This window comes from Microtus oregoni, unplaced genomic scaffold (assembly GCF_018167655.1).
Source record: "Microtus oregoni isolate MIOR12 unplaced genomic scaffold, Mior012 000021F_ref0000039, whole genome shotgun sequence".
NCBI lineage: Eukaryota > Metazoa > Chordata > Mammalia > Rodentia > Cricetidae > Microtus > Microtus oregoni.
The window spans coordinates 28,145,711-28,168,709 of NW_024543080.1; the positions used below are offsets into that span (position 1 = coordinate 28,145,711).

A 22,999-nucleotide genomic window follows, 5' to 3' on the forward strand; every position below is an offset into this window, starting at 1 on the left:
AAAAACATCCATTTGACCTGAATAGATGTGGATTACCTGAAAGGTATCATCTAGCTTGTGGAGCCTTGGTAAGAAATTCCGGTGAGGAGATTTGGTGAGACAGTGGATGGGAAATGAGTCCCAGGGAAAAGGGGAGGAGAGCGCACAGTGGCTGTTATGTGGCCAGCAGTGTTGCTGGCAGAGTCATCACATTCTGGGTCTCCCCCAGAAAGGAAAACCACTTCAACCAGCATAAAGTACAGGGAGGGGGATTACAGTTTCTCATTAAGAGAAACAAGCTGCACATATATGTATTTATGTACATATGTATTTTTCCATTCAGTCACTAGAAGCCTTTCAACAACAAGACAAGCTGGTTCCATAAGGAATGAAGTGTTCTATCTGGGTACCACTTGTCAGGGTTACCGGCGCAGGGACAGTTAATGTATGTCGCGGCTAAGAGGTCTTTAGACACCTCTTCCGTGCCTTTGGCAGAATGAGAAATGCATAGGTAGATTCCATGTACCCTGAGAGTTGCCGGAGAGATTGAAAGAGTGAGCCGAGAAGCTGTTTTTAATAGGAGTCATTTGAATAAAGAATTGTTTATTTGTTCATTTCATAAAGACGGAGCCAGCCCCGGTAGGGTACTCAGCATGGCATAGAGCAGAGAATAATGAAAGCAATCTTTGGTTCTTCACTTTGCCATTAAGAAATTCAAGGCTGTCAAAGATGTCTTAGCACTGACATTTTTTTTCTCTGGCAGAACTTGAGGCTGGTCCTCTGGGGGGATAATTACCAGAGAGAACAGCAAAAGGACAAGAAGAAAAAAGCTGGAAGCCCATGGGTTCACAGTCAGACTGCTAGAGGGGCCTGATTCCTGTCACAAGCGTCTGTCAGAGTTCAGGAAGGAGACATGAGGTTACCGCTGCAAGCCTCCCACCCCCTGCTTTATAGAACAAAACCCTACAAGTCCCGTGATGGCAAGAAACAAATGGGGAGGGACGGACTCTGGGCAAGATGACCGACCCCGTACCTGCTTTGACAGGTGGCCCCTGGTCTAGCCTTGGACAGGGTATCAGCTGGAGCAAAGGGTCCCTAACATCAGACAGAGCATCTTGGACAGTTAGATATCTAGAAGAATGTGTGGTAAAACAGAAGCCATGTTGTACCTGGGATCTGGTGGCCCTTTAGACTAGTGGTGTGGTTTTGTAGATGAGATGCTGTCCCTGGAAGCTGCCAGACGGTGTGAGAAACCCAGCCACCAGGGGGCAGCAGAGGAACCTAGCTCAGGAAGGGAATACGTTTGGACTGTGGGTGGCTCTTGAAACGTCCCTACTGTATACCCGCCTTCTATCTCCCCCACAATGTCTGAGCCATAGGAACTGGATGGCCACATAGAATCCAAGCAGCTGCAGACCAGCTGGGATGCGACACCTGAGTTCATGAGCCTCACACTAGGCTGATCATTTGCCCACCTTCTAGGGGTCCTCTGAACCTGGAGTGCTGTATACAATATCTTTTTTATTCCCTCAGAATGCAGGAAAACCACTAGGGAACCCGACAGAGTCCCTAATATAAGCATACTGGCCTAGAGCATCATGGTACTGTCAGGGGCAGTGAAACTTCATACTGAGCAAGTTGGTTCCATTTTGACCATTGTGGAAATTGAGTAGTCAGACATGGGAGTTTATTTCTTCTCTGCTTTCATATGTAATTGATAAATTCCCCCCCCCCCCAAAAAAAAGCAATTTTTTTTTTTAAGTAAGTAAGGGATCAATTTTGCTTTAACCAGGATCCCAAATTCCCTTCTCTAGGTCAGGGCCCAGAAGGCCAAGGTCAGCTTCCCCTTCTCCCAGACAAACTAGTCTGTCTCCTACTGCGCAGTCCCTCAGGCCTGGGAACTTCTTCTAGCCTCACCTTGGGCCTTCTTCCCCCTCACTCTTTCCCCACCTTCTCTTTCTATGCTTCTGTAGTGAGCCTTTAAATGCCTTTCCCCAGAGTCCACGCCTTGTTTGGTTTCTGCATCCTCCACCCTTGTCTGGTGGGCTGACTTCAGCTCCTTCTCTAGTAGTGACTCCCTGCCTCACAGACCTCAAGGACCCACTGGGCCGTGTAGCACACCTTTAATCCCAGCTCTCAGGAGGCAGAGGCAGGCGGAACAGGAGCTAGTTCCAGGACAGGCCCCAAAGCTTGACAGAAAACCTGGCTCAAAAAAACAAAAACAACAACAACAATAAAAACAAAAACAAAAAACCTCAAACTCAGTGTCCCTCATCAGAACAAATTTTTTGAAGCACATGCCACATCTGTCGGGGTGCATGTAAGAATGCAAGGCTTGAATGCCTCAGAGTAAAGGCTACACACACACAGCAGGGGGCAGCGCTGTGCAGATAGATCCTGGGACAGCATCCGTGTAGCCACACCCCTGCTGCATCAGCGGACAACCAGGGGCTCTTCCAAGGCCCCTGTAACTCACCTACTTTCTGTCCTTGTCCTCATCTGCGTCTCATCCGGCCCACCTTCTCCTTCCTCGCCCTGGAGAGGCTACCAGGGACAGACCATAGGACTCTCTCTGACTAGTCTGTGAAATTGGCCCCGTGGGCTTCCTGACTGGCACCTTGTCTGCCGGTGTTTGCATCATTGATGCTCCATGGCAGGGCCACAGAAGGAACCTGAGGAAGCGAATTGGCTATCAAAAACTATAAATTCCGAATGCCATACTACAGTTTGGGGGAAATCGTGGGGCAGCCGTGGAGTTTCCTGTCGCTGCTATAGCAGATTACCACGAGCTTAAGTGGCTTAAAGCCTCAGATCTCACTCTTAAAGCGCTAGAGGTCAGAGGTCTTTCAAAGCTAGCAGGGCTGTGTTTCTTGTAGAAATTTCAGAAGAGCACACGTGCCTGCCCTTCCCTGTGCCCTTTGCTTGTGTCCCCAATCCTCTCCTGTCATTTCTAAGGCAGGCGTTGCCTCATTTCCCTCAGGATTTCTCAGAGCCAGTCAGACAATCTAGAGAAACAGCCCTGTCTCCAGATCCTTAAGTTGGTACATCTGCAAGGATGCTTGTCAGAGTCCATGAATTAGGACAAGAATGTCTTGAGAAACAAGGGAAGCTGTTACTGTGTCTGCTGCAGCAACCATTTCCAGAAGGCGGATGCTGGAAGCAGCTTCCAGCACAACCAGTGAAGATTTCCTGCTGATTCATGAGATGCTTGTCCATGCTTAGGTCCGAGGGACAAGCTTTGTCGGTGCAGACCTCCATGTCGGGGAGTGACAGCTGTTTTAGGGTGATTTGGAATACTTAATGGAATAAAGTTAGAGACATCCAGCCCTCTTGACTCTACGGAAAGAAGCGCTGAGATTTCTGCCTATCTGTTATCTACCTAAGAAGAAATACAGATCGGCTGCTCAAACTTTGTGAAAAGCCCTCCCCCAAGGCCCAAGGCTGCACGCTTTCTCCTTCGGGAAGAGGTAGTTTCCGGACGATTGCCCTGCGGCGTTCATCACCTTCCCCTGAGCCGAAAGAAGATGAAGATTAAGAGTAGTGATTTTTTAAAAATTATGCCTGTGAGGTTACACATGAAAGAACAGACAGCATGTAGCCAGTGCTTGGTAGGACTGATCCCGTGATTAGTGGCCCAGGTGTGTCCTCTCCTCTCTGCTAGTGACCTTGGGAACCTTGGGAATATAGGCTTCCTGCTGGCTGCCAGTCAGGCTAGAGAGGAGCCTGGGTCTTGGAAGTTTTCATCAGAAGCTAAGCAATGTGGAAGTAAATGTCTCTACCCACATAAAGATGGGCTTCGTAACCAGGCGTGGGGTCACACCAGCCCTGTATTCTTCTCAAGATGCTTAGGACCAGAAGGATTTCTGGATTCGGAATGTTTGCATTTCCATGATGAGATGGGATCCAAAATGCAATCTGACAGTTATTTCTTGTTCACACAAGCCAAAGGCAGTTTTAATACCGTTTTTGATAATTTCATAAAAAAGAAAAAAAAACCCTCAGTTTCATGGTGTGGCCTTTTCCACTTGTGGTGCCCTGTCCAGCAAGTTTTGGTTTGAGGTTTCTGGGGTTAGAGATGTTAGCTAAGTAAAACCAGGAACAAACTAGAAGCTGGTTTGCCTGCATCCAGCGCCCTTCTTTCTGTTCTTTCCTGACCCTTAGAGAGGACAAACACAGAAGGGGAACTGTACATTTCTACAAGAGAAAGTATAGTGAGCAGAATTTGCATACTGACAGCATTTAGACAAGCAAGGCCTTGTGGGTCAGAGAGCCAGGCAGACCTCGGGTAGGCTGTGCTGGGTAGGTGAGTGCGCTCTGGACGGCGCAGGGAGGGCGCATGATCACCAGATGAGGGAAGATACCACAACATGCAATCATGAAGATCACGTACTTAAGCAGAGAGAGGGGGAGACCTTGCTAGAAGGAATGAGGCTTGAAGATGCTGCAGACATTTTACAACTCTCAAAATCCAGACAAGGATGTTTGCACTTCCTGCAAGTGATGCAAGGGAATCTGGAGAGATTTGGCCTCAGAAATACGGCAGCCAGACCTGGGAGTTGGAAGGGGAAGGGTTGTCAGACACTGTGTGCCTTACTGTCTGAACCATCTGGGAAATGAAGGGAGCTTGGGGAGGAAACCACGAACAAGGCTTCCCCTTAGCCATCTCCAGAATGAACTGTTGATCTTTCCTTGTTGTTGTTTCCTTCATGGCACTTGAGCCTGGCATGGGAAGGCTTTGAGAACACAATAAGGAGAAAGATTATCCTCACCTCTCAAAGTGTGCCCCACCCCCAGACCTATCCCTTCACCCAGTGCCGTGGTACCCATTCACACCTCGGGTAAAGGCCACCACTCCCTGTCGGCACCAGGGACACGTGGAGCAAGCCTGTGCTTCAGTCCCCAAATGTTACTCATTTCTGCTGTGTCCTGGCCCAGACTAGGCATTGGGCCTAAGATATAATCCATCTTCATGGAGCTTTGTGGACTTGCAGGATGCCCACTGGTGAGTCTGGTGTACATAGGGAACCCTAGCCCAGCAGTGGCAATAGAGTGGAGACAAAGTAAGGAAAGGCAAGGGTGAGAACTTGCTGGGATGCTGAGCCCTGGTCAGGCTGGACGGGGAGCGAGGGATCCAGGAGATTTCCAGGTGGTGAGATAGACCAAGACATTGGGATCGGGTGCAGGGCTGTGGCTGGCAGGCTAGGGAACATTTGATTCCAGCATGGAAGATGCCAACGGAGATAGGCAGGGAAGGAGCAGGAGGCAGTTAGGAGCAATACTGAGGGCAGGTGAGGGCAGGCTGAGGGCAGAACCTGTGAGATAGCAGGCAAGGATGCGCTGTATTCAGGACCAACTCCAGGGCACGAAGGCCAGGAGGCAGGTTTCTGTTGCCAATCCTCCTTCGAGCTCACCAACTTTCCCTCACCCTAGTACCACACGTATGGCTAGAGCTTCGTGTGGTCATCGATGGAAATCTTGCCAACTTCTTCCGTATTAAGAGAAGTAATCGAAGCTGCATGGTAGCTCACACCCATAATTCTGGCACGTGGGGAGGTGGAAGCAAGAGAATTGCTGTAATTTTGTGGCTGGCCCCGGGCCACATTGTGAGACCGTATCTCAGAAACCCACAAGTAGGGACTGGGAGGTGGCTCAGCAGCGAAGAGCGTGCCCTGCTCTTTCCGAGGACCTGAGCTGGGTTCCCAGCACCCACTCACGGCTCTGGCTGCATCCCCAGCTGCAGGGAGATTGCATGCCTCTGGTGGGGGGGGGGGCATCTGCATACCGGTGTACATACCCACACACATAATTAAAATATAGAATGTATCTTTAAAACTTAAAAAAAGACAGATAGGAAGACAAGTAATGTAAAAAATAAATTCAGTTGCTGTGTGGGGTGGCTCATGCCATGGTTGCAGCACTTAGAAGTTAGGTAAGAAGATTGGGGTTCCAGGCTAGCCTCGGCTACACAGCGAGACCTTTCACTTCCTCTTTGGAGAGCCACTGTCTCCGTTAATAACAGCAAGAAACTTAGTTGTGTTACCCGGTATGGTTGTTCTGAAGCCAAGTAATGTCATAATGGGTATCAGTAGCACAGATAGAGCAGTCAGCTTGCTTGAGCTAACCCGATATATAACACAGGAGACCAGCATTGCCCCCAGGGACGCAGTGTGGATGTCTGGCAAAGTCGTATGCCTTTGGTAACGTCCAGGTCACAGGACATGTGTGTTCCGGGGTTCTCTGATTGCCCATCAGCTTCCTCAGGCAGCTGTGGGGCTGGCCCGTCCTCTGTGCCCGCCCACACATCACAGCCCATTGTTTCGCTTCTGCTGGCTTGTGCTGGTTCTCATTATATCATTCTGTAATTCATATTCTTCCCAATCCCGCGTTCATTGTCTCATTGTCTTATTTGTCACTACTCCAGACAGACGCTTTCTTCAGAATTCAGTGTACACTCTGGGTTGGCCCCTATCCCAGAGTTCAAGAGCTAGGTTTAGAGGACACTACCACGTCACATAGCAACAGGTCCCTAACAGCCACTGACCTCTGCTTCTGCTGTCTGTAGCTGTTGGTGTTTTGGTTTTGGTGTTTAATCTGCATCCGCAGTTCACGGCTGGCATGCTGGCTATGAGCTCCGTTAATAGTCGTAACTAGAGCACATGTTGAGAAAAGGCTCCTCTTCCTAATATCCTGGCAAATTGCCTCTGCACAGGGATTTTGCTTATGTAGCAAGAGACAAAGACACGAGGATTCTGAAGTGTCATGTGTTTCGATGTGACACACCAGCAAAAGCCATCGCCACAAGTCTCCACGAAATCTGTTCTAAGGTAAGAATGGGTCCAGGGCACAGGGTCTACCTCCCTGTTTCCCCTCACTGACTGAGCAGGAGGGCCGGAGAGCTGCCTGTGACATCAAACCCAGGAAGAAGTGGGCAGGGTGGTGCTCGGCCCATTGTTAATGTGTAGTAGATTCCAAGTTCAAGGCATATCCATGACCTCAGGGTTACCCACTCACAGGGATGTCTGAGTCCCTCACAAGATGGTGGAGTTTTTGCATGTGACTTGTGTTTATGTTCCTGTGAATGTCTTGTCACCGCCACATTACATACACCTAGAGAAATGACGGTCATTACTTTGCAATGAACATCTTGGGCTGGGATTCAAAGCGCGAGTTACTTCCAGGGCCATTGTGACCAGGCGTCTTTCAATCCCTAAACCCACACCACTGTAACTCCCTGGTGGAGAACAAGAACAAAAAGATGCGTGCACACAGTGACCCTTAGTGTCCCTAACAGAAGAGAGACCGCCTGGAAGAGCCGGAGAAGGACAACGGGAGCAGCCAACATTCCTGAGCCCTCTGGACTCGTTTAATATTCATTTATTCCACACATGCGCTGTGACATACACACTCTCGTTTATATGCACAAAAGGGCAGCTTACCTATCCAAGGTCACAGCTAGTAAGGGCAGTGGTAGGATCTGAAGTCTCCAGAGGCCTGGAAAGAGTATCTGAGAGTCTCCCTGGGACAGTACCAGGGAAGCGTGTTTCTGTGCTCTCTGAGCTCAGGGGTCAGAGGGTCCAGGTGCCCCCAGAGGGTGCCTGTTGGGTTGTCCTCCACAGGTGTGGGAATGAGTAGATGGAAGAAGAAGCTTCCAAGCATTCAGAGAGCTGTTATTCTGAGGAAATGTTCACCTGTCATCCCCAGCAGGGAAAGGTGAAATCTCATATAATTTGTAGCGCAGGGAGAGGAGGGAAAGGAGGCAGAAGATGAGCGTCAGTTTAAATCCCGGTAGAATCCACTCAGATGCTTTGCCGGCAGGGCTGGCTGGTGACATGGGGTCCATAGCCGGGAACCCACAATGCGCTTTCATTTACTGTCTAGATTATGGCTGAACGGAAGAATGCCAAAGCCCTGGCCTGCAGCTCTTTACAGGAAAGGAACAATGTGAGTCTCGACGTCCCGTTGCAAGGTATGTCTACAGCGGCCCCTCCAAGGCTCCTGCCAGTCCTGCAAGACCGGAGGGTGGCAGGGTTCTCTGGTCTCCTTCAAAAGCACACTCGAGGGCTGGATGATGGCACCGGCTACTCTTCCAGAATCCCCGAGTTCGATTCCCAGAACCCACACGGCTGCTCACAACCATGTGTGATTCCAGTTCTAGGGCATCTGTTGCTCTCTTCTGGCTTCTACAAGGACTGCACGCATGTGCTGCACATATATGCAAGCTAACTAAACCTTTCATACATATAAAATAAAAATAGACCTTAAAATCGGGCATGGTGGCCTCCATCCTAGACTCCAATCTCTAGAATTTGGGACATAGAGTCAGTAGAACTGTGAGCCAGCCTGGGTGCTGCATGGTGAGACCCTGCCTGGGTGGGGGAGGGGGGCGATGAGCGTGTGTTCCAGGCCCCAAGGGGACAGAGTTCAAAAGTATTAAACAGGGAAGTTGTTTTTTGTTTCTGTTGAACAAATTAGAGAATATGGTAGCAGAGATTTCGTTTTGTTTTGTTTAATCCCATGTATTACCATGGGGGTAAGGGCTGTCTAGTTTAAACATCTATAGATTGTTAGTTGGGGGGACTGCATTGTTTTTTCCGTGCCTTTGATTATCTATACCCTTTGTATATATAATGTATATAAACTTTCTTCAGGCACCAGCCACGCCTAACAAGTAGGGCATGAAAAGCTGTTTCTTAGCACATGAACGACTTAGCATACTGGGTTTTGTCTTCCTAAGCATTTCACCTTGAAAGAGAGATCAGTAGGGTTTAGACTGGCAAAGCCCCTACCTACATCTGGAGTCGGGAAATGCTGTCGTTATAGAACGAACGTCCGGGAACAGGGTGCTCTGGTATGGGTCGCCATCTGGGCGTGCAGATTCCAGATGGACAGCTGGCTTTCCCCGTACCCTGGAACCACTGAGAAACACACTGCTTTTGTTCCCTGTAGTAGATTTTCCAACACCAAAGACAGAACTGGTGCAGAAGTTCCACGTGCAGTACCTGGGCATGTTACCCGTGGACAGACCTGTTGGTAGGTAAAACTGGGCAAGGCTTCCAAAGCTTACAAGAGCCGTTGGTTCTCCCAGGAGGGTGAGGGCCACTGTATCATTCCTCACCTTAATCCTGACTCGTGCCTCTGTAGTGACACCAGCCTGGACACATGATCATCCTGGTCACATAGGTGGTGGGGGCAAGCTAACCTTGACTTGATGTGCGGTCCAGCATGCAGAGACTCCAAGGGAACAGGTGTGTGTTTCCTGTTGTCCCAGCATTCCAGGGATGAGCAGCCCACGACTGTAGAGTGCTCTAGCTCTCAGCTTTGGGGTCAGGCTCCTGCCTCCGTTCTTGCCCACTGGAGATAGGTGGGAAAGACTGATGGAGCCCCCATATCTTTACACAGTGACCCATAGTGGTATGTCCTACCCTGGTGCCAGGAACTGAGGTGTTCCACCTGCCTTAGCTCACAGAGAAGCTGTAGCTTCTCCGTGACTGGAAAAGGCCCTGGAGAAGTCGGAGGTTTGGGGGGAAAGTAAAATGCTCTCTGGAGCGCCGTTAGGCACTTCCTCAGAGGGTCAAAGACCTTAACTGTTGTTTGACTGGGCAGTTCTGCCCTCAAACACATACCCAAGGAAACTGGTAGCTTTGTTCCCCGCCAAAGCTATAAAAACATTCCTAGTAGCATTTGTTCAAAAGGAAAGACACTCCTAATGGCCATCACCTTTCTGATAATGGAATTTTATCTGGCAAGAAAAAAAGTAAAGAAACATGTCACAGCACGTGTGACCCTTGAAACATTGAGATGGATCAAAGAAGTCACCTCTCCCGCCCCAAAAGAGTCCTCTGTGTAGGGTTCTTAACAGGAGTGCTGACAAGAGGCAGGGCCCCAGAACCAGACAGAAAGTAGGAACTGATTCGAGGCTGGTTGTAGGGAACATAGAGAGTGCCCACTAAGGATTACAGAGGTGCTGAAAATATACTAAGATTGATTTGATGACTCCCCTATGAGTAGACCGAAAACCGTTGGGTGGTATGCATTAACAAGAGTGAATTCCGTGCAAGTTATGTCACAATGAAGTTGTTACTCCTGAGCAGGCCAGATAGCTCAGGGGGCGCAGGACAGCTGGAAAGTTGTCTGCAGACACACGCACACAGTGTCATGTGCTCTCACACACAATAAACAGATTTAGCTTGTTCTGAGCTTACTTATTCTACAGCTAGCAAAGGAACCCCACTGGGCAGCATCTGTAAAGGGGCCATCAACTCTTCCCTGACAAAATGTCAGTGTGATGGGGAAGGGTCTGATACTTTGGTAGGTGCTGGCTTCTGTTGGGTCTCCTTCCTCAGGCTCTCAAAGGCAGGCTTGAGGTTGGAGCATCATAGTCTCATAGACAGGACACACACACACACACCACACATGTATGCATGCAGACATGCAGGCACAAACATACACACACATCCCTGGAGGTACCCAGGACTCTCTATTGGAAAAACTGGCTTTTTGTCTTCTGAGCAAACTTGAGGATAAAGCCATAAGGTGGCCTGACCCCAGGAACTACAAAGGCCAACCTGGGTCTGGCTGTTCCTGAGTGACTGGGCCTGCATCAGAGAGTGAAGTTTTAATTATCCTTTCTCTGTGTAGGCATGGACACCCTGAACAGTGCCATAGAAAGTCTGATGACCTCATCCAGCAAGGAGGATTGGCCTTCGGTGAACATGAACGTGGCCGATGCCACAGTCACCGTCATCAGTGAGAAGGTGAGGAGCTTGAGAGGACACTGGGCTTGGCCTCTTGGGGGTGATATTGACTTGTGATTAAAATGGCCTTCTACGTTTATAGAAGATTTGGGACTTTGTCTGGGCCTCATTGTGCCTCCCTCAGGACCTGGAAACTCCTATTCTGATGCCCCCGTTCTGCCTTCCTCGCGTGCTTGAGAGATTGAAATGGTTCAAGGTGACAGGTGGCACTAGCCGTAGCTTACTGTGCCTTTCAGTTTTGTTATGAGGGCTCTGGTGTGGACTAGGCCATGCTGTCTGGAGTTGGGTGCAAACGTTGCTTGTATTCGGGAAGCCCAATGATATATATGATCTGGAGAACAGATCATTGGTCATCCTGACAGGCCGGCGTTCGCCTCAACCCAGATTATCCCATCAGGATGATTGAACAGAGTTACTTGGCTAAGATCAAATTGGAAGCACAGAACCGGGCCTTCAAGCCAGATGGTCTGAGTTCAGCCTCCTTTACCAAGGTGTGAGAAGCCCCTGTACTGGGAAGACCTCAGGTCATAAGCATGTCCCAGCTTCCGCCACCAGCAGGTCACTGTCAAAACTGTTCACTGTTGTCAGTGAACAGTCCTCTTCAGCCTGCCTTCCTCTCCCCTCGTTCTGGATTTCACTCCTAAAGCGTGTTGTGGTGCCCTCCCCCACTGCGGTGTTCTGACTGGTGCAGGTCCCTCCGTGTACCACACCCCTTTGTCCACACCCTCTCTCCCAGATTCCAACTCCAGCATTTCTTCTGCAAACCCCCTGACCTCCCTGCCCAGGGTAGGACGCCTGTGAAATGAATGAATATTTAACAAGCCAGAGTGTTACAGTTTGAGAGCTGGCCTTCTGGCTGTGTTTACTAACTCACAAATTGCCTGTGGTTGCTGCCATGGATGTCAGCTATGAAATGAATCCCACACACGTCTTTGTGCTGCCTTGTGTGTGGAGAAGAGGAGGGGGGAGTGAATTGACAAATGTGTTGATTAGCAGCATTTTGTCTTCCACAGTGTTGGATGTGATTTGGTGCTTGAATAAAAAACAGTGGAGCGAGACATGTGAATCTTTTACTCATGGACACACATAGACAAAGGTTCACATAGACAAAGGGGTCCTGAGCCACCGAGGGCCCTGCGTTGGGAGGTCTACAGAAGTCTATGTGACATTGTTCCTCGCACAGTGAAGAACGGATGTGGGCTGCAGTGGATAGAGAATGGGACACACATCCCTTTCCACAGCAGCGGGGTCATTCACTGTGAGATCAGATACCCACGGCAGTGGTGGCCTCTCGGTTCTGACTTTCTAATAAGATGCAAATCCTACCAGGCTCTGTAAGCGGAATTCTCTGAAGTATTTAAGTTCTGACGTTTTTTTTTGCTGGCAGCTGTCTGACTTCCCAGAGAACACGGGTGCTGAACCATGTCTCTTACAGAGCGAAGAGGAAATCTTGGTGGAGTGTCGAGTGCGGTTTCTGTCCTTCATGGGTGTCGGGAAGGATGTCCACACATTTGCCTTCATCATGGACACTGGGAACCAGCGCTTTGAGTGCCACGTGTTTTGGTGTGAGCCGAATGCCGCCAACGTGTCAGAAGCCGTCCAGGCTGCCTGCATGGTGAGGGAGCCCGCCTTTTGCTCCACCTTCCCTGTCCTTCTTGTTCTAGATGCTGTAAATTAGAGTGGAAAGCCTGTATTTAATGGATAACGTCTAACTCCCAAAGCCCCGTACTTTATAGTGATCAGTAACAGACTAGAGTCGGCCCCGTGCTGCTGGCTCACAAGGCCTGAGTACTTCACAGGATGTCTGATTTGAGACGTAAGCATCTCTTCGTTGAGCAGATGTGCTCTGGGAACCTTTCTTGCACACACTGGAACTCTTCTGGTCAGAGCAAAGGAACTGGGAAGGTAGGCACTGGAGCCTGAGGTCCAGGGCACGGTCTAGTGATAGTCGCTGGAACTGGTGGAAGACACAGGACCCCTGTCATGAAAGGCTGGTGAAGTTGGTCTCTCCAGGAAAGATTACCAAGTAGGAATTGGTCATCTCTAGCTTCTGGGATTTTTCTGGATTTGGGTTTGGTGTTTTGAGATAAAGTCTCACAGTAGCTCAGGCTGGCCTGGAACTCACTGTAGCCTAGACTGTCTAAACTCTCAACCTTCCCAGCAGTGGAACTATATGCATGCGCCACCGCTACCAGCTCCTACTTAGGTTTTAAAATAGTATTCCATCCAAAAGGAAGACAGTCCCTCTTCCTGGAGACCTTGCCTCGTGAGGGCAAGTTTAAAGTACAGATTGAGGTGCCGTGATCAACCCGGGCCGCCAGCTTGGAGCCTAGGGAGACAAGGAGGGGCCTCGGCAGGAGGCAGCCAGAAGAGAGCTAACGAGGCCATGATCAGTGAGATGGAGTACTCCCTTGTGTGAGGAGTCCCCTCTGCTACGACCCCGGAGAGCCCCAAGTGTGGATCCGGGAGCTCTGCACAGCCCCCAGAAAGCCCTGTGAATCAGGGAGGTCAGTGTAGCGGGAGAGACATAAAATCCCAAGCCCCATAGTAGTGTGGAAAGAGCTATAAGTGGAGGAGACTACACCAGACTGAGAAGGAATTCGACAAAGGGAGAAAGACTCTGAAAGTGGGAACTAGGAAAGTCTGTCGAGGGCTGGTCTGTGAGCTTGGTTTGTTTAGGACGGAGGTGATCTGCACACTTTCTTGTGCTACAGGAGCCACGTGAATCATGTGCCTTATAATGACATGTATGTCAATGTGAATGACAGACCACACATAAGACAGTCGTTCTGTGAAAACTACCAATAGGTGTTAAAAACTACCTATTGCCTACAGCACTTCTATGTGTTTGTTTGTCTTTAAGGTTTTGCAATTATCAGTCCTCTGTGTGGAAGCTTGCAGCACCTGGCAGATCCATCACCACAGACTCCCCCCTCTTTGCCTCTGCCAGCCACAGTGTGGCCTGGCCGTGGAAGCGCCCCCCCCCTTCACTCTCATCACCAGCTCCTTCTGCTATTTTCTTGACATCTTTCTCTTCTCACACGGGCCATGTCTTGCAAGGCTGCATTTGGCCTCGTTTTGACTTGCGCAATCCAAGAAATCATAAATCACACCCAAGCCAGTTGTCGTGCCGTCCCCAAAATGAGTTCTGAATCAAAAAAAAAAAAAAAAAAAAACACAGAAAAACAAAAAAAAAAAAAAAAAAAAACCCCGACATCTGGTATGGTCTGTACATTCTAGCTTCTTTTTCTAGATTTCTGTCTCAGGTATTATTGCCTTCCCATGGTGAAGGGCACTGATGACTATTTAGACAACAGGATAGGAAAAGAGCAGATTGGCTACCGATACCTATGGAGGCCAGTGAGCAGGTAAAGTCACTTGCTACCAAACCTGGTAAGCTAATTTTTGAGACGTGGAGCCCACATGAGAAAAGACCAATTCCCACAAGTTGTCCTCTGACTTCCATGTGTGTCCTGTAGCACATGATAAACACACACCCTTTTTTTTAATCTTTGAGACTATTGAGTGGGGGGAAGGGAAGGAAGGAAGGAAGGAAGGAAGGAAGAGAGACCTGGGATCCACTCTGCTTCCCACTCACTGGTCCTCAGTGGGAGGGCTGTTTTCTCTAAGTGCTGTGCACACAGGATGCTAATGCTCAGCAGCCTGAGTATTCAGGAGCAGGGCTGTGGGGGAGGAGCAAGGGAGTGTAGGAGTTGAGGTGGGACCTGGGAACCAGGTGTAGATGGGAGGAAGGGACCATGGGAAATAAACAAGTGCTCTTTCAGTCAAGAGAGAAAACTAGATATTTTACAAAATTGAAATGGAGCGTAACAGATGGTTTGGGTCTAAAATGAATGGCTTTCACTCTTAATTATACATTTTAAATGCTAATGACAGTTAGCTAATTAGTTTTATCAGTGGCTACAGGTTTGTTTTTCCAGATCCCCAGAATCATTTTTCCACTTGAAAACACTTTTTTAATAAAAATTTTATTAATGCAACCAGCTGGAGTAGCTCAGGCAGTGTGGTAGAAGGCACGTGGGTACAATCTAAGCTCCCACCACGCTCTGAATCCAGTTCTCCCCAATGCAGGGAGAGGTACCTTTCTTCAGTCAAATCCATGCCCTTCTCCATCTGGAATACTTATGCATGGATTGATACGAACAGAGATATGGTAGTGACACATTCTTTTGAATTCCCTTTTAAGGCCCATTCTGCAGCTGTGTTATATAGGCCTAAGTGAAGACTCTTTCATGGAATTTAAAAGAGGTCAGAGCGGATTCTTTATTTATGAATTCCATCAGTTATGTGCAATTTTGATTCACGATATGCATACAAAGCTACTATTTGAAATTTCAAGTCCAGGGTTTAATATTGCCACACTTACCTGCTGATTAAGTGATGCTTTAAGAAGCGTGTGATTGGTGATGCAGACCTAGCAAAATGTTCTCCATAGAGCAGACATGTGGTAAACCACCCTTTTGTGTGTACTGAGTTTTCTGACCTGTGGGACATGAGAGAGCATTCGAAACCCCGTCCCATTTTTTGGTGAGTGTTTTCATGTGTTTGAGGGAGAAGCAGCTATAACTATGCCAAGGGTCAATAGACCTTTAACTTGACTTTAGAGATCAGAAAGAAATGACAAACATAATCCTTTTCATCTAACACTGAAGAATTATTTAACTTTCTACTAGTTCAAAAGCAAGCAGGCTATGTTGATGTAGTTCTCTCTTTAAAAAGTTTTTTATTGCCAGGTGGTAGCACACACCTCCCAGCACTTGGGAGGCCAAGGCAGTTGGATCTCTATGAGTCTGACAGCCTGCTCTACAGAGCGAGTTCCAGGAAAGCCAGGGCTGTTATACAGAGAAACCCTGTCTCGAAAAACAACAAAGGAGTTTTTATTAGTGTATATGGTGTGTGTGAGGAAGGGAGTGCCACGTGTGGAAATCGAGGCACAACACTGGGGAGTTCATTCTTTCCTACTCTGGGTTTCTGGTGTCAAAGTCGGGTTGTTAGGTTTGAAAACCAAGTGCCTTTACCTGCCGAGCCATCTCAGCAGGCCTGTGTTGCTATATTTCTGGAGGATAGATATGCCTGTGTTCCCAATGCTCATGGTAGGTGTTGGTTTGGTTTTCTGTTTTTTTAATCTCTTAGGGTTTATACTTTTAGTTAAAAGAGATAACTGAAATCTCATTACAACATTTTCTATTACAGCAGGAAACAGGAACAGGAACAAATACATGTTGCTAGGCCTATCTAAGGCTTTCTACAGTTTGCTTTGTAATTCTCAACTGCTCTATAGTCAAAGACACTGAGACTTGGAGAGATGCAATGGCTGGGTTCCTAGAGCTCACAAGCAATACAGCCTGGATGCAGACTGTGCCCTTCCTATCATGCCATGTCACCAACACTTTCCTGGATGTACATGTCTGTTGGAAAGCTTAGTTAACGCTCTCTCTCTACTGATCCTTTTCATTTGCCTAGCTGTTGACTGTGTGCAGTGGGCAGAAAGGACGGGTGGGAGAAGCCAAACAGCTGTGGGAATTTAAAACATCCCACATTAAGAAAGAAATTAATCTGGACTGCAGATGCACTCAGGGGTACAGCCCTTGCCTCGCATATACAAGGACCTGGGTCAGTCTTCCCCACCACACAATAGAAATGCTAGTATGGAGGGGGGATGGGGAGCAGTGGTGGCAGGCATAATGGTGATGAGTGGCAGCTGTGGTAGACCAGATGGTGATGGTGGTAATAGTATTACTGGTAGAGATGGGGTGGGGGTGTGTTGGGGAAGGGCTGCCTGTTTCCTTCCTGGCTGCTCAGCCCTGAAATAGTCACACAGAAACTATATTATTTAAATCACTGCTTGGCCTAGTAGCTCTAGCTTCTTATTGGCTAACTCTTACATCTTAATTTAACCCATCTCCATTAATCTGTGTATCGCCACCTAGCAGTGGCTCACCAGCAAGGTTTCGGCATGTCTGACTCTGGCAGCGGCTCCATGACTTCTCTCTGACTCTGCCTCCTTTCTCCCAGCATTCAGTTTGGTTTTCCCCACCTACCTAAGCTCTTTCCTATCAACAGGCCAGGGCAGTTTCTTTTATTCACCAGTGGTATTCACAGCATACAGAGGGGAATCCCACCTCAGGGGTGGAGGGTGGTGCTGGTGCTGGTGGGTGGGGGTGGTGGTAATGGCAGTGTTGGTGGTACTTGTGGTGGTTGGTGGTGGTAATGATGGTAATAGTACTAGTAGTGGTGGCAATAGTGCTGGTGGGGTGTTGGTGGTAGTGGTGATGAACTCCTAGATTTATATTTAGAAGTTGGGCCATCAACTTTTGAACACAACAACCAAGAAGAAATACTATTACCTAAATTGCTGCTTGCTTGTTTTATTCCAGTTGCGATATCAGAAGTGCTTGGTAGCCAGGCCACCTTCACAGAAAGTCCGACCTCCACCCCCGCCAGCGGACTCAGTGACCAGAAGAGTCACAACTAACGTAAAACGAGGGGTCTTATCGCTCATTGACACATTGAAACAGAAACGCCCCGTCCCAGAAACGCCCTAGCAGCTCTGGGCTCCAGGATTCTGTCACTTTTACCTGAAGAGCAAACGTCTACACTAAAGAAGCCGACAGCTGGCCTTCCATTCAGTTGCTGATGCTTTGTCTCCAGAGAATTCATCCTTAACCAAACAGTGTTAAGACAAGCATGTGACCACGTCTTGCCACCACCATGTGCTATGAAAAGAAGCATGAGTTGTTTTCGTTTTCTGTTCCCGTAAGTTCCATCATGAGCAGTGGAAGGTCTTTTACTGTAAATATTGTGAGCAGGACTTCACACACTCTCCGAAGAATGTGGCCGCACCCTTCCTAGAGAACTAATGCTGCATTCTTGGAGTGAATGATTCCCAGGTTCATTTTCTGTCCTCTTGGTTGGATCTGTCGCAAGCAACCTTGGGGTCCCTTGGCACTTTGCCTTGCTTTCAGCTTTTAAAACATTCAGACCCCGAGGGACAGATACCGTTGAATTCCTGTAAAAAGAACATTTGGGTTTTAGTTTTTCATAAAAGTGAACCTGTCAGTTGACAAAAACTGGCTGTTGGCATCAGTGCAGACAACTAACCAGCCACTTTCCTCAGCGAGCTCTCTGATGCATGGACACCCCTTCATGTCTTTGGGGTGCTGGGAAAAGGAAAACTTTAAAATTGATAGAAAACTAAATTTGAGGAATTAAAAATCAAGCAAAAAAAATAGCCTTTCTTTTCAGATGGTTTTCAAGCTGGTTATTTAAAAAGAGAGAGAGAGAGATTAGCAGATTCATAATACATTTGGGATGGGACATATTTCAAACTTCTGCCTTACATTGTACAATGCAGCTAGGGAATTGAAGTATGCTATGGCCATTCTCCACCCACACCCAAAAGTGAAATATTCCGACACTTTCCATCCTTAGTTTGACAAGCTAATATGCAATTTAGAGTTGAGGAAATGTCATTTTTATCTCCGTCACACACTATGATTTTAGCTCTCACTGTGTGATTCTTGTTAGTTCACATCCTGGAGGTAATGTCCTCCTAGGAGTCCCTATCTGCCCCAAGCTTTCGCTATGCTTTTTGTCCAGAGAGCTGTCTAGCCATCATACAGTGTCCATGGCAACAAATTTAAGTTGTACTTTTCTTGAACTTATGTATTTAATGTTAGAAATTTGGTAAGACTTGACTAGATATGTTTTAAACTTCTATTTTTCCATTTTACTTTCAAAAGATTTAATTTTTTCTTATCTGAGCACAATATACACAGAAATAATAGATTGTTTGATAGCGTTCCCCAAATATCATTTTCTTGTCTCTTTTTATGTAGCTAAGAAACCTAACTATAAAGATACACAAATTTAGACTCTTGTTGACATTATTTTAAAAGGAGGTTGCAAAGATCAATCTTATGTTACTCTTGTTTACTTTTAATATCAAAATTAATATCATTATAAAAGTAATGCTTTGTGTTTATGCGCTGCTCTGCAGATGTCCACAGTTTTATCCCAGTCGAGCCTTACAAGGTAGAAAAGGTACCAAACTCACTGAAGAAATCAAATACACACGGTTTTGTACCAAGAGGCTAAGTGGCCAAGGATCTCACCCAAGTTCCTGAGAGCCAGAACCAGGACCATGTCTCCCAGCTTTTGCCACCTTATGCCTCTTCCACACAGTCAGGAAGACCCTTCACAGATGACTCTAGGTCCATACACAGAACAGATAATGAAAATACTATCAGGCAATTTCAGAATCCCCAAGTGTGTTAAGGAAAATGTCCAGTTAATCTACACAGTGGCATTTATTGTTAAGACCATTGTCCTTTCTCGGTCCCGGACTGTTGTCCCTCAAACATGTTGTAGAGGACAAATGTCTGTCCTCTGCAGCCTTCCTAAGCTGAGATTTTCTAGATATTACATCACTTGTGTAGAAACCTTCCCGACTATGGCACTTAGCAGCCACAGACTGCGTTGAAGTGAGCATGTTCCACCTGTGGGTCCCTCAGAAAACCCATGGCATCAGATGCAGAGAACCTGGACTGTTCTCTGGCATCCACACACTACAATAAAAGTGATGTTCCTTGAGAAAAAGATGCATTAATACTTGGTGCCAACTTGCATACTAGCTGAAGTAACTAGTGCCATCTGAGAGATTTCTGAGTTAAGAAAACCTTATTGTGCCCAGAGAAAAACTGTCCAGAATCCAGTTACGGTCACTCATTTTGAGCCCCATGGTGAAATGTTTTAATGCACTCCACTTCAAAACTCTAAAGTAATCCCTGTTTCTATAGGACGTCTCCATCCAAACTCTGTTCGTCTTTACGACCTACATTTGTTTGTTTTCGGGATCAAGAATACTGAGCTAGCTTTAAGTAGCAAACTGATTTATATATGCAATTTTAGGACTCAGTAAGAGGAACGATAGCCTTTACACAGGGAAAAAAAAACTCTTACTGCGGCTGTTTTGTTTTGAAAATAGCTTTGCCTACTAAATGCAGGTTGATTTTTGTAAAATGAATTATGTTAAACAGTGTTTTCAGACAACTTTCTGCCATGGCCAAAAAGTATGTATGAAAGTATGTTTGCATTTGTTTGTGAAAGGATGCCAGTGTTTCACCTGAGATCTTAGTGACTTCGGTTATCTATGCATTCTTTAGATCCGGGATTCGGGAACAGGCAGCCGTGTTCACTAAGCCTTGTGTGTCTTAGCATTTTTTTAATTAACTTGTTAAATACAGCTTAAAATATTTTTATTTTATTTATTCTATTTTTACTGAAATATGGCGCATTATTGTGTTAATGTATTCTCTTTCCCGGGTATAATGTCAGTTACCTGGGTCTAATTAATCTCAGTGAACTACATCGCCTACAAGGTGGTTTTGTAATGATTTGTAGTCACATTTTTATTGGAATATGTAGAAACAAGGGCAGAATGCTTAAAGGTTCCTTTTATTTTTTAAAAGCAACTAGGTAGGAGTGCTCTGCCCACCTTCCCTGTGCTCCGGGGCAGCATCACCGTGGTAGCCAACATGCCTATGGCTAAGACCATGTCTTCGTAGATAGACTAAGGCACTGTGCGGTGCTTTGTTTTTATATCCTTCACAACTTGCGTGACGTCATCAAAGAGCTACACATCCATCCACTTGCCCTTCGTTTCCACCTGGATTCAGGATCACCCATGGCTAATTGGAACCATTGTTTCATTTGTTTGTCTGTCTGTCTCACTGCATGAAGGGACATTAGACCCATTTCCATTAAAACAAATTCTTGGTGATATAACTGTTGGCACTGCTATTTTTTTTTAATACACATTAGACATTTAAGAAGGACACAGAACAAACCACTCAGAACAGGACCACTTACGTGTAGCCCCAAAGCTTCCCTTACTCTAGGGCACACTCCCTGTACGAGCATTGCAACGCAAGATTTCACAAACCATGTGGGGAAATGTCTCCCTAACATTAGCACAATTTAATCAAGCCAAAAGCTCTCAAGTTGGCCGGGTTTAACCTCACCTCCTCACATCCGACATGCTCACAGCCAGTAAGAAAGCAATTGAACTTGTTTCAGCATACTGGGGGTGTGGCTCAGTGGTAGAGCGCTTGCGTAAGATGTACAGGGCTCTGAGTTTAAGCCTTGGAACCATGAGGGGGGAGGGGGGGTTGCACTTCAAGGCAAAGATCTTTGCTTGCACCAACTGTGAGAGTATTGCCAGGCAGCCGTATCAGCCGCTTCCTCCTAAAAGGACGTCTTGTTTTCTTTTTGATGCCTTTTTCTGTTGACCACGTTTGCACATTTAAATGTAAAATGTTGTGAGAATAAATGTAGCTGCGTACGAGGTTTGACTCGTTTCTCTGCCAGCACGGCCACTTATATAAGAAACAGATGCAAACCTAGTGTCTCTACAGTCGTTATTTTATTTTTGTATTATTCTTACTTCAAATTAAACTTTTTAAAAATCATTTTAGTAATGTAAGATTCTGCTTTCATTAGTGTTTGCCTTTCCTACCTGGTGAGAATGAGCTGGTGACTGTAAGGGCTTGCTCTTCCCTTACTCTTTGGTCAGTAAAGAGCTGGCGTTCCGAACACAGAAGCCCATCCAGTCATCAATGGGAATTTTTTGTAAGCAGTCTCATAGGGTTAAGGTATCTCAGCACGCACACAAGGTCTGCCTTTCGTTCTTGTAAGAATCAAGAATGGAAGTGGGCAGTGCATTGAATCCAAAATGAAAGGGGGTAACCAGAGAGTCAGTTGGATCTGGTTTTAACTCCCTGATACACAGAAGACGAGTAATTAAAAGTGTATGCCCAAGTCGTTCATTTGCTGTGTCGTGTTGTTTTGTCTTTGAGATCAATCTGGCAGTAAGCCAGACTGGCCTTGAATTCATGCTGATCCTCCTGCCCCAGCCTCCTGCGTACTGGGATTGCAGATGTGTACAGATGTGTGCCACCACATTCCACCCTCCCTTGTGCTGCTAAAGACAGTAACTCTCAAGGAACGGCATTTCATCTTGCTTCCAGGGGTTTTACACTGGTAATAGTTTTGGGTAAAAATCTGAACTTGTTTAGACTCTGGGCTCAATCCCCAGCTTCACAAAGTAAATAAATGAAATGAAAAAAAAAATATAAACTGTTACTGTGGTATTTAAATACTATATGATTTTTTTTACTTTGCAACACTTTAAGAAACTCAAGAAAGTAAAATGCAAATTAAAAGACTGTGATGGGCAGTTTTCACTAGAGTTTTCTCGTGCTGCTTTTATCCTGTTTTCCTTCTCACTCTGCCAGTAATTGATTGATTCTGTCTTTCCAAGAAGATTGCCAGAGAAGAGCACACAGGCTTAGTAGATGAGTGAGTCCATTGAGAATCTCCTCAAATGTGCAGAGAGGAAGCTAGTTTAGCGCTGAGCTGCAAGTGAGGAGGCTCTGAAGTGGCTGCCAGTGGCGACAGAAGCACACGCTGCTAGAGAGTAAACAGAATCCTTAGCTGCTATAAGGCAAAGGGTTGACCCAGAAAATACGCTTGAAAATAAAGATCTCAAACCAGGGGGAATGGTTTTCAGCCTGAGCTCTCACTGCTGGGCTGGAAGGGCAGCTCCCCTCTGAATGGTGGTCAATTAGGCTGCACCTCGAAACATAAAGACCCACGTGTTTTCTATCTCCGTAGCATATCTAAGCAATGGAAGCAGTGTGGGGTTGTGGCTTGTAGGTCTGGGGATGGAAACTGGCACCTGATCCGTGCTAACCATGGGCTCCACCACGGGGTCAAGTCCCAGCCCAGACAGCCTCTTTCCGTTCAGCTCAGGCTAGGCTGAAACTGGGAGAGAACCCTCTGCCTGTTTCCTAAGTTCTCTGTGTTTTAAGAGTCATAACTGACAAGAATTGTTTGGAATATAAATATAAGCCTCTTGAAGCATCAGCTCATCTTCTTGACTCACACATTTTAATGAGAAATATAAATCTTTGGCTGAAAGAAAACGTCTATGAGAACCCACCAATCCTTTGTCCTCCCCACTTCAAGTGAGCCAAAGACCTCTGGAGCTGAAGCCTACCGGGCCCAGTCTGCTGCTGTGCTGCCGCCTAACCTGAGCCTTTGGCACTCGCTCATGCTTCTCCACAGCTGAATTCTGAAGATAAAGCTTACATTCAAACTCCAAATGTGTCAGAGCTCTTTAAAAATAAGATTTTTAGTCATAACTTTATTTAATGTCAAACAATTTCTGTTGCCATGATGAAAAA

General features: G+C 46.8%; 1 protein-coding gene across 13 annotated transcripts in view; it reads left to right on the forward strand.

The window, feature by feature from the left end:
• The window catches only part of Apbb2 (amyloid beta precursor protein binding family B member 2), a 323,327-nt gene extending 301,457 nt beyond the window's left edge, over nucleotides 1-21,870 (forward strand). For 6 of the 13 annotated variants that reach the window (XM_041671177.1, XM_041671176.1, XM_041671180.1 and 3 more), the window contains 6 exons: nucleotides 6,689-6,803; nucleotides 7,858-7,945; nucleotides 8,926-9,009; nucleotides 10,618-10,733; nucleotides 12,121-12,348; nucleotides 17,132-21,869. In XM_041671177.1, the coding sequence (XP_041527111.1) occupies nucleotides 6,689-6,803; nucleotides 7,858-7,945; nucleotides 8,926-9,009; nucleotides 10,618-10,733; nucleotides 12,121-12,348; nucleotides 17,132-17,299 (799 nt within the window). In that variant the 3' untranslated portion in view covers nucleotides 17,300-21,869. Of the gene's footprint in view, nucleotides 1-6,688; nucleotides 6,804-7,857; nucleotides 7,946-8,925; nucleotides 9,010-10,617; nucleotides 10,734-12,120; nucleotides 12,349-17,131 lie in introns of all 13 variants that reach the window. The other 7 variants (XM_041671183.1, XM_041671186.1, XM_041671184.1 and 4 more) reach the window with 4 other exon arrangements.
• The last annotated feature ends 1,129 nt before the right edge of the window (nucleotides 21,871-22,999 follow it).